At 43.3% G+C, this 14673-nt stretch overlaps 2 protein-coding genes across 3 annotated transcripts in view; one reads left to right on the forward strand and one right to left on the reverse strand.

Annotated features, from left to right (window-relative positions):
- The window catches only part of prep (prolyl endopeptidase), a 189575-nt gene that overhangs the window by 72966 nt on the left and 101936 nt on the right, over window positions 1-14673 (reverse strand). The window lies entirely within an intron of this gene.
- The window catches only part of LOC308103488 (glutamate receptor ionotropic, kainate 2-like), an 87272-nt gene that overhangs the window by 59632 nt on the left and 12967 nt on the right, over window positions 1-14673 (forward strand). For both annotated transcript variants that reach the window (XM_080453465.1, XM_080453466.1), the window contains exons 8-12: window positions 2632-2739; window positions 3006-3119; window positions 4017-4223; window positions 5885-6108; window positions 13552-13670. In XM_080453465.1, the coding sequence (XP_080309591.1) occupies window positions 2632-2739; window positions 3006-3119; window positions 4017-4223; window positions 5885-6108; window positions 13552-13670 (772 nt within the window). The remainder of the gene's footprint in view (window positions 1-2631; window positions 2740-3005; window positions 3120-4016; window positions 4224-5884; window positions 6109-13551; window positions 13671-14673) is intronic.

Consider the following 14673-nt stretch of genomic DNA (forward strand, 5'->3'; position numbering starts at 1 on the left):
CATTCTTTTTCTGGACGATTACTACTTGTGATTAACGATTCAATTGTGTTTTTTGGGCATTGAACATTGGGAGCGTGTAAATAAAAATTACATTTTTGTTTGGCTTTCAGGCTTCGTAAGCAAATATTGCATAGGGCAGATATGACAAATAACTTAAATATACAAAGAAATGACTTAAATGTGTATATTATAATTTTATACTCAATGTTTTTGTTAAACTATAAACAAAACAACCGATCTACAAGCTCACAATAAAAAAAAGTAACTAAAGCTATCAAATAATTGTAGTGGTGTAAAAAGTGCAGTGGAGTAGAAGTATAGTATCAAGTATACAGTAAGCGTCAAAACATGACATGTACTCATACTCATACTTTCCACCACTGTTTGTAGCTACAGTATAGTATGTCACATTTATGCCTATTACAGAACACTGCATTAAAGAACATTCTCAGTTCTAATTTAAGATTTAGTAAAATATTACAAACCTGTGTTTGTCTGTGTCGGGAGCTAATCACACTGCCAGTAGACCACAGAAGTACCTGCACTACTGTATATTTTACCACATACTGTAATGTTTTGTGCTTTTTTAGATATTTAACTTTATTTTGATAATGGGAGTCAAAGGGGCTCAGATGGGATGAAACCTTGCCCAAATTTGGAGTCATAAATTGTAGATTATGTCATAGAGGCGACCGACACCTTTATTCAAGGTGCTTTACAATGATTGTGCATTACATTCACCCATTCACACACACATTCACACACCGTTGGTGGAGGAAACCATGCAAGGCACCAACCTGCTCATCGGGAGCAATTAGGCATTCAGCGTCTTGCTCAAGGACACTTCGACACTAAATCTGGGGGAGCCCGGGGGAGCCCGGGGGAGCCCGGGGGAGCCCGGGGGAGCCCGGGATCGAACATTTCCCAAGCGTCCGTTCTACCTCCTGAACCACTCCTGAGCCACTGCCCCTGACGTCATAGACGTCATAGGCTGACCACATTAAGTCCGAGATGCACGCTGGAGCCATGCGGTTCCCATGTGGATCCACATAATTTTTCTTATAAATCCCTATAGTCAGTGATACTGCTTAGTAGTGATGTGCCGATACCACATTTCTTCAATTCGATACGATACCGATATTGGCCCGATTTTCCGATACCGATATCGGTACCGATACCGGAACCGGAAACAGAACCAAACCGGAAACGGTACCGGAAATGCCGTTAAACCGGAAACGGAAGTACCGGAAACGGAACCGGAAATGGCCGTAAAACGGAAATGACCATAAACCGGAAACGGAAGTATATTAAAAAGTATCGATAATTATTTTTAAGTATCGATACCCAAGCGATACTCAGACAACCAATCGATATATCGATACAAGTATCGATATGCCCATCACTACTGCTTAGATGGCATCCTACAACATGTATCATGTTCTGTGAGCACGTACTTCATAGAAAGCGCTGCCTTTCTAAGTCACATTTCCCTGTGCGAGCCCAGCGTGCACGCTCTCTGAGTGCTGTCCTCCAAGCCTCTTCATGTATAAATCTATACCTGTGATTACATCAAAGCTTCTGTGTGCCTCCGTAACTCCAGTCGGGGGTCAGCCATCTGCTTTGTTCTAGGAAGCTCTTTTATTCGGGCGGATGGTATCATTGCAGGTAATTTGTGGAATGAGCTATTGTGGTGCTTTGATGCTGCCAGCCAGAACACCCCCTCCATCCCATCCCCGTCTCCCTCCTCCTCCCCGCGTCTGCTATCGCTTCTCTCCCCCTAGCCCGTCTGTTCCTCCTCGGCTTTGAAGTGAAACTTCAAGCACAATGAATTACAATGCATAATGAACTCTTACCTGTCAGCCCTGCCTGCATCTTTTTGGGGGGCCGTCATTGTTGTGGCGTTGTGTTGTGATAGACGGCGAGCGGGCAGAGCTGGACGGGAATTCATAATTGGGAGTGTGGAAACAAGTTGTGCGCTCGGAGATGGAATTGACTCGTGCGCGTATGTGTGTGTGTGTGTGTGTGTGTGTGTGTGTGTGTGTGTGTGTGTGTGTGTGTGTGTGTGTGTGTGTGTGTGTGTGTGTGTGTGTGTGTGTGTGTGTGTGTGTGTGTGTGTGTGTGAAAAGACCGATTCGGTATGAAAGTTGCGGTTAATTGAATGATGGGCTGGGAGCTGAGAGCTGAGAGCAGCATTGCTCTTGGAGTGCTATTAATGTGACTGCATGTGGTCTGTCCGTCTGCTTCTCTTTCTCTGTCTCTCTGTTTCTGTCTCTCTGTGTCTCTTTCTCTGTGTCTCTTTCTCTGTGTCTCTTTCTGTCTGTCTGTCTGTCTGTCTGTCTGTCTGTCTGTCTGTCTGTCTGTCTGTCTGTCTGTCTGTCTGTCTGTCTGTCTGTCTGTCTGTCTGTCTATCTATCTATCTATCTATCTATCTATCTATCTATCTATCTATCTATCTATCTATCTATCTATCTATCTATCTATCTATCTATCTATCTATCTATCTATCTATCTATCTATCTATCTATCTATCTGTCTGTCTGTCTGTCTGTCTGTCTGTCTGTCTGTCTGTCTGTCTGTCTGTCTGTCTGTCTGTCTGTCTGTCTGTCTGTCTGTCTGTCTGTCTGTCTGTAGGCCCACTGGGATGGACTGACTGGACGTGTCCTCTTCAACAAGACCAACGGACTGAGGACAGATTTTGACCTGGACGTTGTCAGCCTGAAGGAGGAGGGATTGGAGAAGGTGCGCGCGTGTGTGTTGTTTGTGGAGAGTACCAATGCGAATGCCAACCTGCCGCACGTACGTGCGTGCGTGCGTGCGTGCGTATGAGTCTGTATGGTAACACTTGCTATGAATCCCATGTCTACGATGCATTGTAAACATACTAATAATGTATTATAATCTGTTCATAACACTGTATAATATGGATTATAGGTTTATATAACATGGCACTGAGGATTCTACTGTGCACAAGCTCCATGTTGAATGTGATTTTTCTTTGGTCACAGATTGGAACGTGGGACCCTCCCAGCGGTCTGAATATGACAGAGACTCACAAGAGCAAGACATCCAACATCACTGACTCTCTGGCAAACAAATCACTCCGTGTATCGACCATACTGGTAGACACGCGCACACACACACATGCATGCGCACGCACGCACACACACACAGATGCTATCATGCAAATCGATGCAGTACGCCCAATAAATATACTTAAATTCAAGCTTCAAGCGGTGCCTGGTAGCTCAACCAGTTAGTGAAGCAGTTCCCACACTTTTCCAAGCCATGGACCTCCAAACAGCCATAGCCTCTGACTGCAGCCCCCCGACTGTGAAATAGTAAAAAGAAAACACACAAAAAAATAAAAATAGTGAAAATAGTCAGAACTCAGAACTTGTACATTGGAATGTTTTCTAAAAAAGCTATCTACTATCTCTACAAACTCACAATCTCACAGCGCGTCGCATTTATAATGCATTATGATGCACTTATAAGACTTCATACTAGTTATAAATGTTTATAATTATGCTTTAGAACATATAACAAGGTTTATGAAGTATTATAAGTGCTGGTCATAATGCATTATGAGCTCAACGGAACAGCACATTATAATTACCAGGTAACACTTTACTTAAAGGTTGTCTATAATGCATTATAATTGCAGTATAATACACTTATAAGGCTTCATAGCACTAAATGTTTATAATTATGCATAACAACTTATAAGGTATGGTAGTTATAATGTGCTCTTCTGCTGAACTTATAGTACACCATGACCAGGTAAGAATGTTTGTTATTAAGGTACACACACACACACACACACACACACACACACACACACACACACACACACACACACACACACACACACACACACACACACACACACACACACACACACACACACAGATGCAAACGCATTGCACTCAGACATGACTTTGTGTCTTCTCTCGTGTGTGTGTGTGTGTGTGTGGGTGGGTGGGTGGGTGTGTGTGTGTGTGTGTGTCTGTCTGAAGGAGGAACCTTACGTCATGTTTAAGAAGTCGGACAAGCCGCTGTACGGGAACGACCGCTTCGAGGGCTACTGCATCGACCTGCTGAGGGAGCTCTCTGGCATCCTGGGCTTCCGCTACGAGGTCCGTCTGGTGGAGGACGGCAAGTACGGAGCGCTGGAGGAGAAGACAGGCCAGTGGAACGGCATGGTCCGAGAGCTCATAGACCACGTGAGTCAGACATTCTCAACCTTTTTGATTTCAAGGTTATATTAAAAAGGTTTGATACAGTATGCATTAGGCCACGGATAGTCTGGCGAGCCAGGCTGCACAATTTTCAAATGCTTCCGTCATACTGTCTGGAGCAACGGAAGCTCTGAAAATGATCCAGGATAAAGCGGATGTGACGCCTCCTCCCCGCTTCTGTTTCGTCTTTACAGTCGCGCACATTTTTCCTACTAAACAATGTAAATATTCGAAGCCTATATAGCTTGCTGCTTATCAGATAAGGACGTTTTAAAATGAAATGTAAAGATATTGAAGGAGGTGTATTTCTGGACTCGATATAGCATTAGGAGATTGTGGAATAGTTGTCTGGCTATGCGAGACTAGGCCACGGACCACCGTTTGATAAACAAAATGTATCTCTGGGGTCCTAATCTACAGTGTAATCTCCTCTTCAGTGTCAATGTAACTCTGAGGGTAAACACATGGAACCAAGTGGACCCATAAGGGTCCATTTGGTTCCATTTGTATACCCTCAGAGTTATAGACCCGTAAGGTCCATTTGGAGGCCCAGACCCAATGCTGAAAAACTCTCAGGGTTACAAATGGATCAATTGAAGGTGCAGTAGGTGATATTTGTAAATTAAGTGTTAAATAACTGTACATTCTGATAGTAATCATTGCTATGGAGTGTTCAGTAACGGGAATTTCTTTGTCTCTCAAGCTCTTTAGTCAACAGGAAATGCATTTTCAGGTCAGGATTATATGATTTCATGGGTTCTCTCTCCAGTCATGAAAGAGAAATCATACAGGATAAACAAGTGAAATTGGTAGTGATGAGACAAAGAATATTGGAACTGGAACACTATAAAACTGAAGCTGATAAATGGGTCCACTGATGTATAAGAGCGCATGTTGAGTATGTTCACCAGGGACCCGAGTTTGTGAGGAATATATTTCAGGCTGTAGTTGTAGTTTCAGGCTGTAACTCAGGAGTTCAAGCATCACTCAGAGGTTTGCTGTGTAGGTGTTCTGAAGAAATCGTTATCTCCCCAACGTGAGATTTTTCAGGAATACAAAAAATAATAACTGATAGCTTTTTCAGCGGACATCCATCGGATTTTTGCATTTTAATAATTTATTGTCAATGGTTTGTTGTGTTGCACAGGGACATGGAAATAACTCTGCAATGTCTTAAAGGGAGATATGATGTTTAGATACTGGCAATACAGAATGTAAACGGGAAACAAATAAAACACCATTCTTGGAGAATAAATATTATTTTCACAGACAGTGCAGTACAACTCTGGATGCCTTGCCTCAGGGTATATTGTACACACAATACTTTCTGTGCGCACACATACAGCTAATCCAAAGACGGCGTTCTTTAGTCACTGACCCACAGCATCAGATAAGAAGAAAGGAAATATCAGTGACCTCTGATTTCCACCCCAACACCACTTACTCCTTACCTCCTAATCAAGCTGAACAAATAACCACAGCGGTTGTCGACTCTCCGCCGTGGCTCATCTTCCGCCTACATATTGACCGGTCAAGCTGTTGACAGAAATCAGATCCTAACTCAATTGGTTCCACTCTAATACCTCAGCCCCTCTGATTGGTCAATCTCTACCCCACCCCCTTCCTATTTGTTCTTTCCTTTGCAGAAATCGGACCTGGCCGTGGCTCCCCTGGCCATCACCTATGCCAGGGAGAAGGTCATTGACTTTTCCAAGCCCTTCATGACGCTGGGCATAAGCATCCTGTACCGCAAGCCCAATGGCACCAACCCCGGAGTCTTCTCCTTCCTCAACCCACTCTCACCTGATATCTGGATGTATATTCTGCTGGCTTGCTTGGGTGTCAGTTGTGTGCTGTTTGTCATAGCCAGGTAACATGCTTCTTCCTCCCCTCCCCTCCCCCCCTTTCCCTCTCTCTCTCTCCCCCTCCATCCTGAACTCCCCTCTTCCCTCGTCGCTCGCTCTCACTAGCACTTGGCGGTTTCTCCCTGAAGGCCCACTCAGACCCATAGAGAGAGAGAGTTAAGTCACTAGCATAGACTCGCCTTGTAAGAATGGAATGCGTACGTTCTCTCTCAATGAGGAAGTTCCAATGTTTGGAACTACAGGATACATCCCACTTTGCGGCGAGATCAAAGCGTGACGTAACTCTCTCTCGCTATGGGTCTGGGCCCACAGTGGCAACGTTCAATGAAAACCACAGAGCCCACTGAAGTTCTTTGTGGATGTTATCACAGGGAGGCTCTGTGCGTGTGTGCGTGTGTGCGTGCAGAGAGAGTTTGAGTGTTGCAGACTGGTGTGAAAGTGTGAAATTTACATTTTATATGATGTGGCTACTAAGCCCTGCCACATCCATTCCAATGAAGTAGTATATCGTTGCTGTCGGGCAGAAACCTCTTATCTTCATATTTATTCTACGTTTTTGTGTTTTTTTGTAAACGAACGCCCTACTTGATCATACTACAGCGTCACACAAAAGCATCAAAAGTAGCAGATCTGCAAGCTCAGAACGCAGCGCGAAGCAACACGTTTTGAGCTTGACGATCTGCTACTTTTGATGTTTTTTTATTAGAATCCTGAAAAGTAACAGTTTTGGACATATGAGGACAGAGACGATATTGTCGCTGTCGGACGGAAACATTGTATGTCCAAAACCGCTACCATTTCAGGAAATAACCTGTATTCCAAATATCCAATGTGCCAAATAATAACGACAAATAATAAGTAACTTTACTCACAAGCTCTTGGTTAATATTTTTAATTGGTTAAATATTTATAAAAACCCACAGACTTAACCACTTTCAACCTGCCTGGCCTCCCTATTTTGGGCTTATCATCTTTCACGATTTGTCAAACTCTTTCAAAATTAGCAAGAAATGCATTATCTACAAGCTCACCACGCATTGAGAGGTGATGCATTGTAAGCTTGGAGATCAACCCATTCTGCTACTTTCGCAGTATAAGTAGGGGTAGTCGTTTATGAAAAAAGACGAAATATGGAGATACAAGGTTTCTACCTGACAGCAACAATATGCATTATATTTGAACCACTGGCCGCTGTATAGCCGAGCTGTTGTAAGGAACGTACCACTACAGTGCACTGTAGCTCCTGTGCATGTCTGAGGTGGAAAGAAAGGTGTGTGTTTATCCCCAGATCTCAGAGTGCTCTGCTTTGACCCTGAGATTTTTAGGGTTTTCATGCACTTTTCACCAAAATGTTACCGGCAATATGAACACGCAAGAGGATAAAAGCAGCAACTGTCACCTAAGTTAGTTCAGAATATGCAAATTGTTGTCATTTTGTTGTCACGGTTGGTCAGGGGTAAGTGATTAGCATGTATTTATACTGCTAGCATTCCTGGTCCGCCCAATAACGGCCTCAGCACTTTTGACTGATTGTTAAAATGACTATTGTTTGTTTAACTGCACGGTACATACATATATTTTCTTGCATGTCAATGCACCAAATACTCTAAGTGCTTGCTCTGTCACTGCATGCCTGGTTCTATTCAGCATCCTCAGTCCACCTGAAATACAGTAACCCCTCTGCGGTTTGCTGAGTTGAGTTCTCTCATAATTGTAGTATTGATCGTGCTGCCCCTGATTGATTGGTCGGAACCCTAAATGCCGAGTATATTATTTCCTTTAATCCTCTGCAGATAGAGAGAGCGGAGAAAGTCCCGCATCCACACAATAAAATGCATACCTCCAGCCCACTAGGGATTCAGCAATCTCATTTTTAAGCTCCACTCAAAAACACACAAATGTTTTTGACCTTTTCTTTTGACTCGCCGTGGCTCCAGCGAAGCGAACATTTTTTAACTCAAATCTTTGCTTCTGGGGGTCCCTGGAAGAACATATTTTGAGATGGGGGTCCGCGGCCAAATACATATCATTTTGGGGGTCCTTGACATGAAAAGTTAGGATTTAGAAGACATTTGTAGAACCCCCAGAAGCAAAGATTTGAGTTAAAATGTTCGCTTAAAAAATATATATATATTCCAATATTTGCACAAATCTTCAGGATTTTTGCTAAAAACTAGCAGATGTACAAGCTCATAGCGTGGCACTCGGTGCCGCGCTATGAGCTTGTATATCTGCTATTTTTTAATAGACAAAGTATAAATAAATAAAAGTGGTTAAAATCTAAAATGACAGATGCTTTCCTGGTCTTAATGGGTTAAGCTTCCAGAGCTTCTGCTCTCTCTTTATTAAGAAAACTGAATTCCCTCTGTACAAATGATGCTGACCTCAACCTGTGTTGATATATTGCATAATACATGATTTAAAAGTAATTATGGGCTATTACTGTTTTGTGCAGTGAGTGAGTCTATGTTCTGGTGGTCACCTGTGCCTCTCTCTTCCACCACCTACAGCCCCAGTCTCCTCACTTGGCCCGGAGAATAAAGGAAATAAAACAGATCTATTACTGCAGCCAGAGTAATTGAATCCGATAGACAATTCACTGGTACAGAACTACACCTCAGCTGACGGTTTAATTTTGTATTGACGAGAGAAAGGGAATGAGAATGTGCTAATGAACGAGGAACCCGGGGTAAGGATGTCTTAGAAAATGGAGCTGAGAGAGACTGGGAAGAATTTGTTGGAGGAGGTTTGGAATGCACAGGTGTATTTATGTGATGGTGATAGTTAACCACTTAAACAAAATATACTTCGTTGATGGCCAAATTTACACCAAAATAGCAGCGTTGTGAGCTTGTAGATCTGCTATTTGTTCACCTACAGTAGTATGACATACCCAGAATAGGAACGCTAGGGTTCAACGTGTTAACTGATTGTGTCCACTTTAAGTTGAAGGCTGTCTGATCAGAGCACGAGGAGGAGGAGGAGGAGGAGGAGGACAGAGCGAGGAATCCATTTATTATTCTGAATGCTATCCAGCATGTCCCCCGCACTCCGTGTGAGAGGGGGTGACCTTATGTCTGCGTGTTCCACATGTTCCCCGCTTCCCTTGTGATCGGTGTGCAGAACACGGCCTTGTCAGTGTGGTGCATGTCAGGCAGATGCGCGTGCTTCTGTCCATAGGGAGATCGTGGTGGGAGTGGACTGGTTTGGTCAGTTTGGTAGATAACGAGAGAGAGAAAGGTCTTGTTTTAGAGTGTTGTTGAGGGAGTGAGGCTTCTGAGGGCACTCAGGGGTTGGAGGCGAGTTGGAGAATGATCTCGGCACTGCCTAGGCTGGGCAGGTGAGCTGAAGCCGTACCTCAACGCTCCTCACGTGAGGAGGAAGAGGATTAGGGAATGGCGGCATCTGTGGGAATGTGGTGCGTTTGGACGAAGTTGCCGCCCTGATCGTGGAAATTCGAAATGTCTGAAGGATTAAACTGGGGATCATGGTCCGGGGAGCGGTAATTTATTTGCGTGTGGCAGTCTGGTCTGTTGGCGAGAACAGAGTCAATCAGGTGAGGCTGGCAGGCACACGTGTATTTATGCAATGGTGATTGTTAAGTGGCAGCGGCGGATTAAAGTATTGGCCGGTCTTTACTCCTTGAACTTGTGTTATTAACTTCATTTAATAATAATAATAATAATAAACTTTATTTGTATAGCACCTTTCATGACATGAAATGCAGCTCAAAGTGCTTTACAGAGCAAGAATACAATTACAGTTAGAACCAATTTAACAATAAAGCAAACAAAAATAAAATAAAATAAAATAAAAGCAAAGGCATAAAACAACATTAAAATAGGCAATACAGTGAGGAATTAAAAATCAACCAAAGAATCAGCTAAAAGCAAGAGTGAAGAAATAGGTCTTGAGCTGTGCTTTAAAGCTATCGACAGAGGCTGCCTGCCTGTAATGGGAGTTTATTCCACACTGTCGGTCCGTAAAAGCAGAATGCTGCTTCACCGTATTTTTTATATGTCATTGTAGGCACCTCGAGCAGGTCAGCACTTGAAGACCTGAGGGCCCGGAATGTGTTGGGAATGTGTTGTCATTGTGGCTTGGGACAGACGAAGGGGACGATCAAGAGAGAGAGGGAGCGAGAATGGGGAATCAATGTATTATTCCCTGTGCTATCCAGCATTTCCCACGTGCTCTGTGTGAGAGGGGGGGGTGACCTTACGCTCCACAGGACTCCGCTCCCTTGTGATCGGTGTGCTGAACACAGCCCCAAGGAGTCCATGCAGGCAGCAGGCAATAAGGTCACGTAGAGAAAGCATGGGCTCTGGATGCAGACAGAATACCCCATGCACACACGCAGAGACACAAACAATATCCATGTTGCATATGGATCCGACACATGGGGTTCTTTTGACAATGCATTATGTGCATGCGCACAGTCAGAAGAAAGAACATTTATAATCACATTATTGGCGTTCAGATGGATTTGATCTATCTATGTACACCTGCTGGCTGCTGGCTGCTGCCACACACATTCTGTATGTCCGCATTCACACACAGTCACACACACAAGCACGCACGCGCACATGCACACACAATTAATTCCCTTCACATAAAACCACATGCACATACTGTGCATACAGTACATGCAAAACCACACAGGTGCACGTTTTGTACATACACGTGCACATGCCCCCACTATACATTTCATACATCACCACAAGGCCATTGTGTGGTAACAATCACCTGTGGTTCCAAGGAGACATAGCTCATTGACATTCCAGCAAATCAGCCCATCCTCATGTGGTTGACAGGAAGAATTATAGCCTGTCATCACATCCATGTCCACACAGGCAATTCTCAAGGGGATACGGAACAGAAAATAGCTGTATAAGGACACCCAACATGACAGAGATGTTGCTACATTCACAACACTTGTAAAAGAAGAGCGTTAATTACGATGCCACCGTCCATAAAAACAGATATCAAGGGAATTACTACTGATATATGTTGTGGTTCCTGTCATGGTCCCTCTCTCAGCTCTGCTTCTGTGGCAATACTGCTACTATGAAGGAGCAAATTGTGCAGGGATTAATTTAGGAACAGTAAGATATTGCTCTTTTTGGTGTCTTATTATTCAATTTACTGTTAGCACATTGTGTAAAGAACAACGCACTGTGAGAAAGTCAGTTATGACAAAATAACCACACAGGAGGCGGGTGATTTTCCCCCTCTGAAGTGCATTTATGTTCTCATAACAGACTTTCTCACAGTGTATCCTGCTTACACCACAGCTACTGTAGCTTTTAAAGTCCCCAGAATTGCCATTAATATAAAATGTTACATTTGAAAATAGTGCCATGGTTCTCATTCATTCATTTATTCATTCATTCATTCATTCAGTATACTACAGCAACTACAGTTACAGTATACCTACAGTTTGTCACCATGGTGTCGCTAATTAAGAACTGCTGTGAACACATTCTTCATGTCTGTTCTTGTTAGCATTTGTTATAGAGAATAAAAGTACTCCCACATGACCCATCAGAATATCTTATTTGCTCTAGGTGGCTTGTTATTTTTCATTACCGTGTTATACAGTAAATAAATGTAGGCAGTGGAGATTCAACCTTCGGCTCCACCACAGTCTATGCACATTAGTTCAGGGGCAATCAGACAGGTAATACTGTACAGTAGCTTGCAGCTGGTTCATGTTAGGAACTGTTAGTATGGTTAATTAAGACTAGGTAGTAGGCATGGATTTGGTCAATAGGGTAAGAATCTGGGAGGGCGTTCAAATTAACCTGATGGTTAATAGTGTTTCCTCTACCAATGATGACCCAAGGCTGAATATTCACTGCCATAATAAAAGCAGTTCTGCTTGTGGTGATGCAGAAAAATACTGAGGCACCCGTCTTCAGGAGATTTATTTTATTTTATTGCTGAGCAAGGCAACCCACTGCCATGAATGTAATGTTTGCACGTTATATGTGAGTAACTGTAAGTATGTTTTCTAAGAGCTGTAGCTGGCATGTTCCATTGCTGAACTTGGTCATCTAAGGCAGGGGGGTCCCCAAATAATTTTGGGGGGTCCCCAGAGGATTAGCTTAATGTACAACATTATTTTCTCACTCAACAGTAAACAAACCAACATACAGTATAAGTGTATATAGGGTATCTGCAAGTTACAATTTAACGACTTTTAAGACCAAATTGTCCAAATATTACATAAGAAAGAAGCAAACATTGTGAAAATAGCCGATCTAAAGCTCGTTGTGAGCTTGTAGTTCGGCTATTTTCACAATATTTATCTGTAGAACTGAGTTAAACTAAATCTGTAATGCCCCCAGTTCAAATAGGATTATTTTGGGGGGGTTATTTTCTGGTCGCGGCCAGAAAAGTTTGGGAACCCTTGATCTAAGACAAACCTTTTAACCTGGTTCATTGCTTATTAGCATGCAGCATATGTTGAGGTATAGCGCTCCCCAAGCAGCCCCTGCCCCTCATCAGAAAGGCTGACTCCACCGCGCTCCCACCTGTCTACTTCTGCTCCAAACTCAATCAGCCTCCTGGTACTTAATGCTAACCCGGTCGCCCAGTCCTAATGCCATGCCACGCTTACTTAAACCACAAATGCCCCCGTCCGAACCTCGAGGGGTCTTACAGGTCGGCTGAGGCGGGGCGTGTAGGATGATGCAGAAAGACTGCAGAGAGAGAGAGAGAGGGAGAGGTAGGTAGGGGGAGAGAGAGGTAGAACGACTGAAGAAAAGAAGATTGAGTGGGGGGGCTGCAGGGAGCCCAGAGGAGCCAAGAGAAGAGCGAGCTGATGCTAAGTTCAGAGGGCTTTGTAGGGGAAGTACAAGGGGAGGTAGAGCTGATTTATAATTAATTATTTGTGCGCTGGTGTCGCGTCCCCGAAAAAAAAGCTGATCTACAAGCTCACAGTGCATCGCAACGTGACGCGCCATCCAATCAGGCATAAGGGGGACCTCTGAGGCAGTGAATCCCAGTGATCTCCAAAGACTACCAGGCACTGACCGGGACATTATCACTCGTGACAGTGTTATTCCAGCCCATTGATCCAGCTTCACAATAAACTGAAGGCATTTGAATATGCCAATAAGCTGATCTGAGCCCAAAGGATGAATGATTTGCTCTGGTCCCCCCGCAGAAGCACTGCTTCCCTCAGGGAAGGCAGGGAAATACGGAACTGCATCGCATGCATTTGTATTCTCATCGTTCTTATTAAATAACCCGCCTCTCACTATGTTTTTTTTTTTTTTTCCTTTTCTTTTCAATCTATGCCTCATTTACCATTAAGTTCGTTCCAGGGAATACAGCATTCCACAGTGGCTTTTTTAACTGATGTACCTGTGTTTGTTTTCTCTCTCTCTCTCTCTCTCTCTCTCTCTCTCTCTCTCTCTCTCTCTCTCTCTCTCTCTGTATAGGTTTAGCCCATATGAGTGGTACAACCCACATCCATGCAACCCAGACTCTGACGTTGTGGAAAATAATTTCACGCTGCTCAATAGCTTCTGGTTTGGAGTCGGGGCTCTCATGCGGCAAGGTAGTCTGCCTCAGCCTGTGGCTCTGTGAAGCTGGAGCTCTGTGTGTCCCACTGTCTCTGAGGGAGAGACCAAGGAATGGGATGTGCTGCATTTTTTATGGATTTACTGTCATATGAAGAATTAAGACTTTGACGTTTGACGGTGTCGCACGCCAGAAATAATAGATCGGCGCGTGACACCATCGTACGCCGGAGCATAAATTTGGCTTTACTGTCATATGAAGAATTACTGTCATATGGTAGTGGATAGCAACAGGATAGTAACATTGTGCTAGGACAGAAATAAAACTTCATAATACCCATTCCCATTCTATATGGGTTCATATTGTTATGAAAATAAACATAACAATGAAGCCATATAAAATGAGGCGTCAACAAAATATGTCTGTGAAAAATATATTTGCGTTAGGGATGCACCAATATGGCATTCTGGGCAGATACCAGTGTTTAAAATAACAATTTGGCCGATAGCCGATACAGAAACCGATATTAGTTTTATTTTGTTTTTGTTGATATTCATTCCCCGTTTAGTGCCAGGGGAAGCAAATACATCTCCATTACAAAACCTAACTGTTCCCAGCCTGCAGCTTGGCAGGCTGCAGATATCAACACACCAACATAGCCAGCGGAAGATTGATGTGTCACAACAACAGATAAACGTCGGCTACGGCCTTCAGTGAATGCAGACACAGAGGCAAATATCGGCCGATACCGATATACATCCTTCATTTGCGCAAATACTCATATTGCATCACAAAAGAACAGTGGTGTAAAGTAACTTAAGTACAATTTTGAGGTACTTTCACTTTACTGGAGTATTTCCAATTGTCTATACTTTTACTTCTACTCCACTACATCTCGGAGGCAAATATTGTGCTTTTACTCCACCACAATTATTTGAAAACTTCAGTTACTAGTTACTTTTCAGATATAAATTATTACATTATAAAACATACATTAACCACTTTAGCCCTATTTTAGACCTAGGCTGTTTGAAAATAGC

The sequence above is a fragment of the Gymnoscopelus braueri genome (genome assembly GCF_963280865.1).
Source record: "Gymnoscopelus braueri genome assembly, chromosome: 16".
NCBI classification, from domain to species: Eukaryota; Metazoa; Chordata; class Actinopteri; order Myctophiformes; family Myctophidae; genus Gymnoscopelus; species Gymnoscopelus braueri.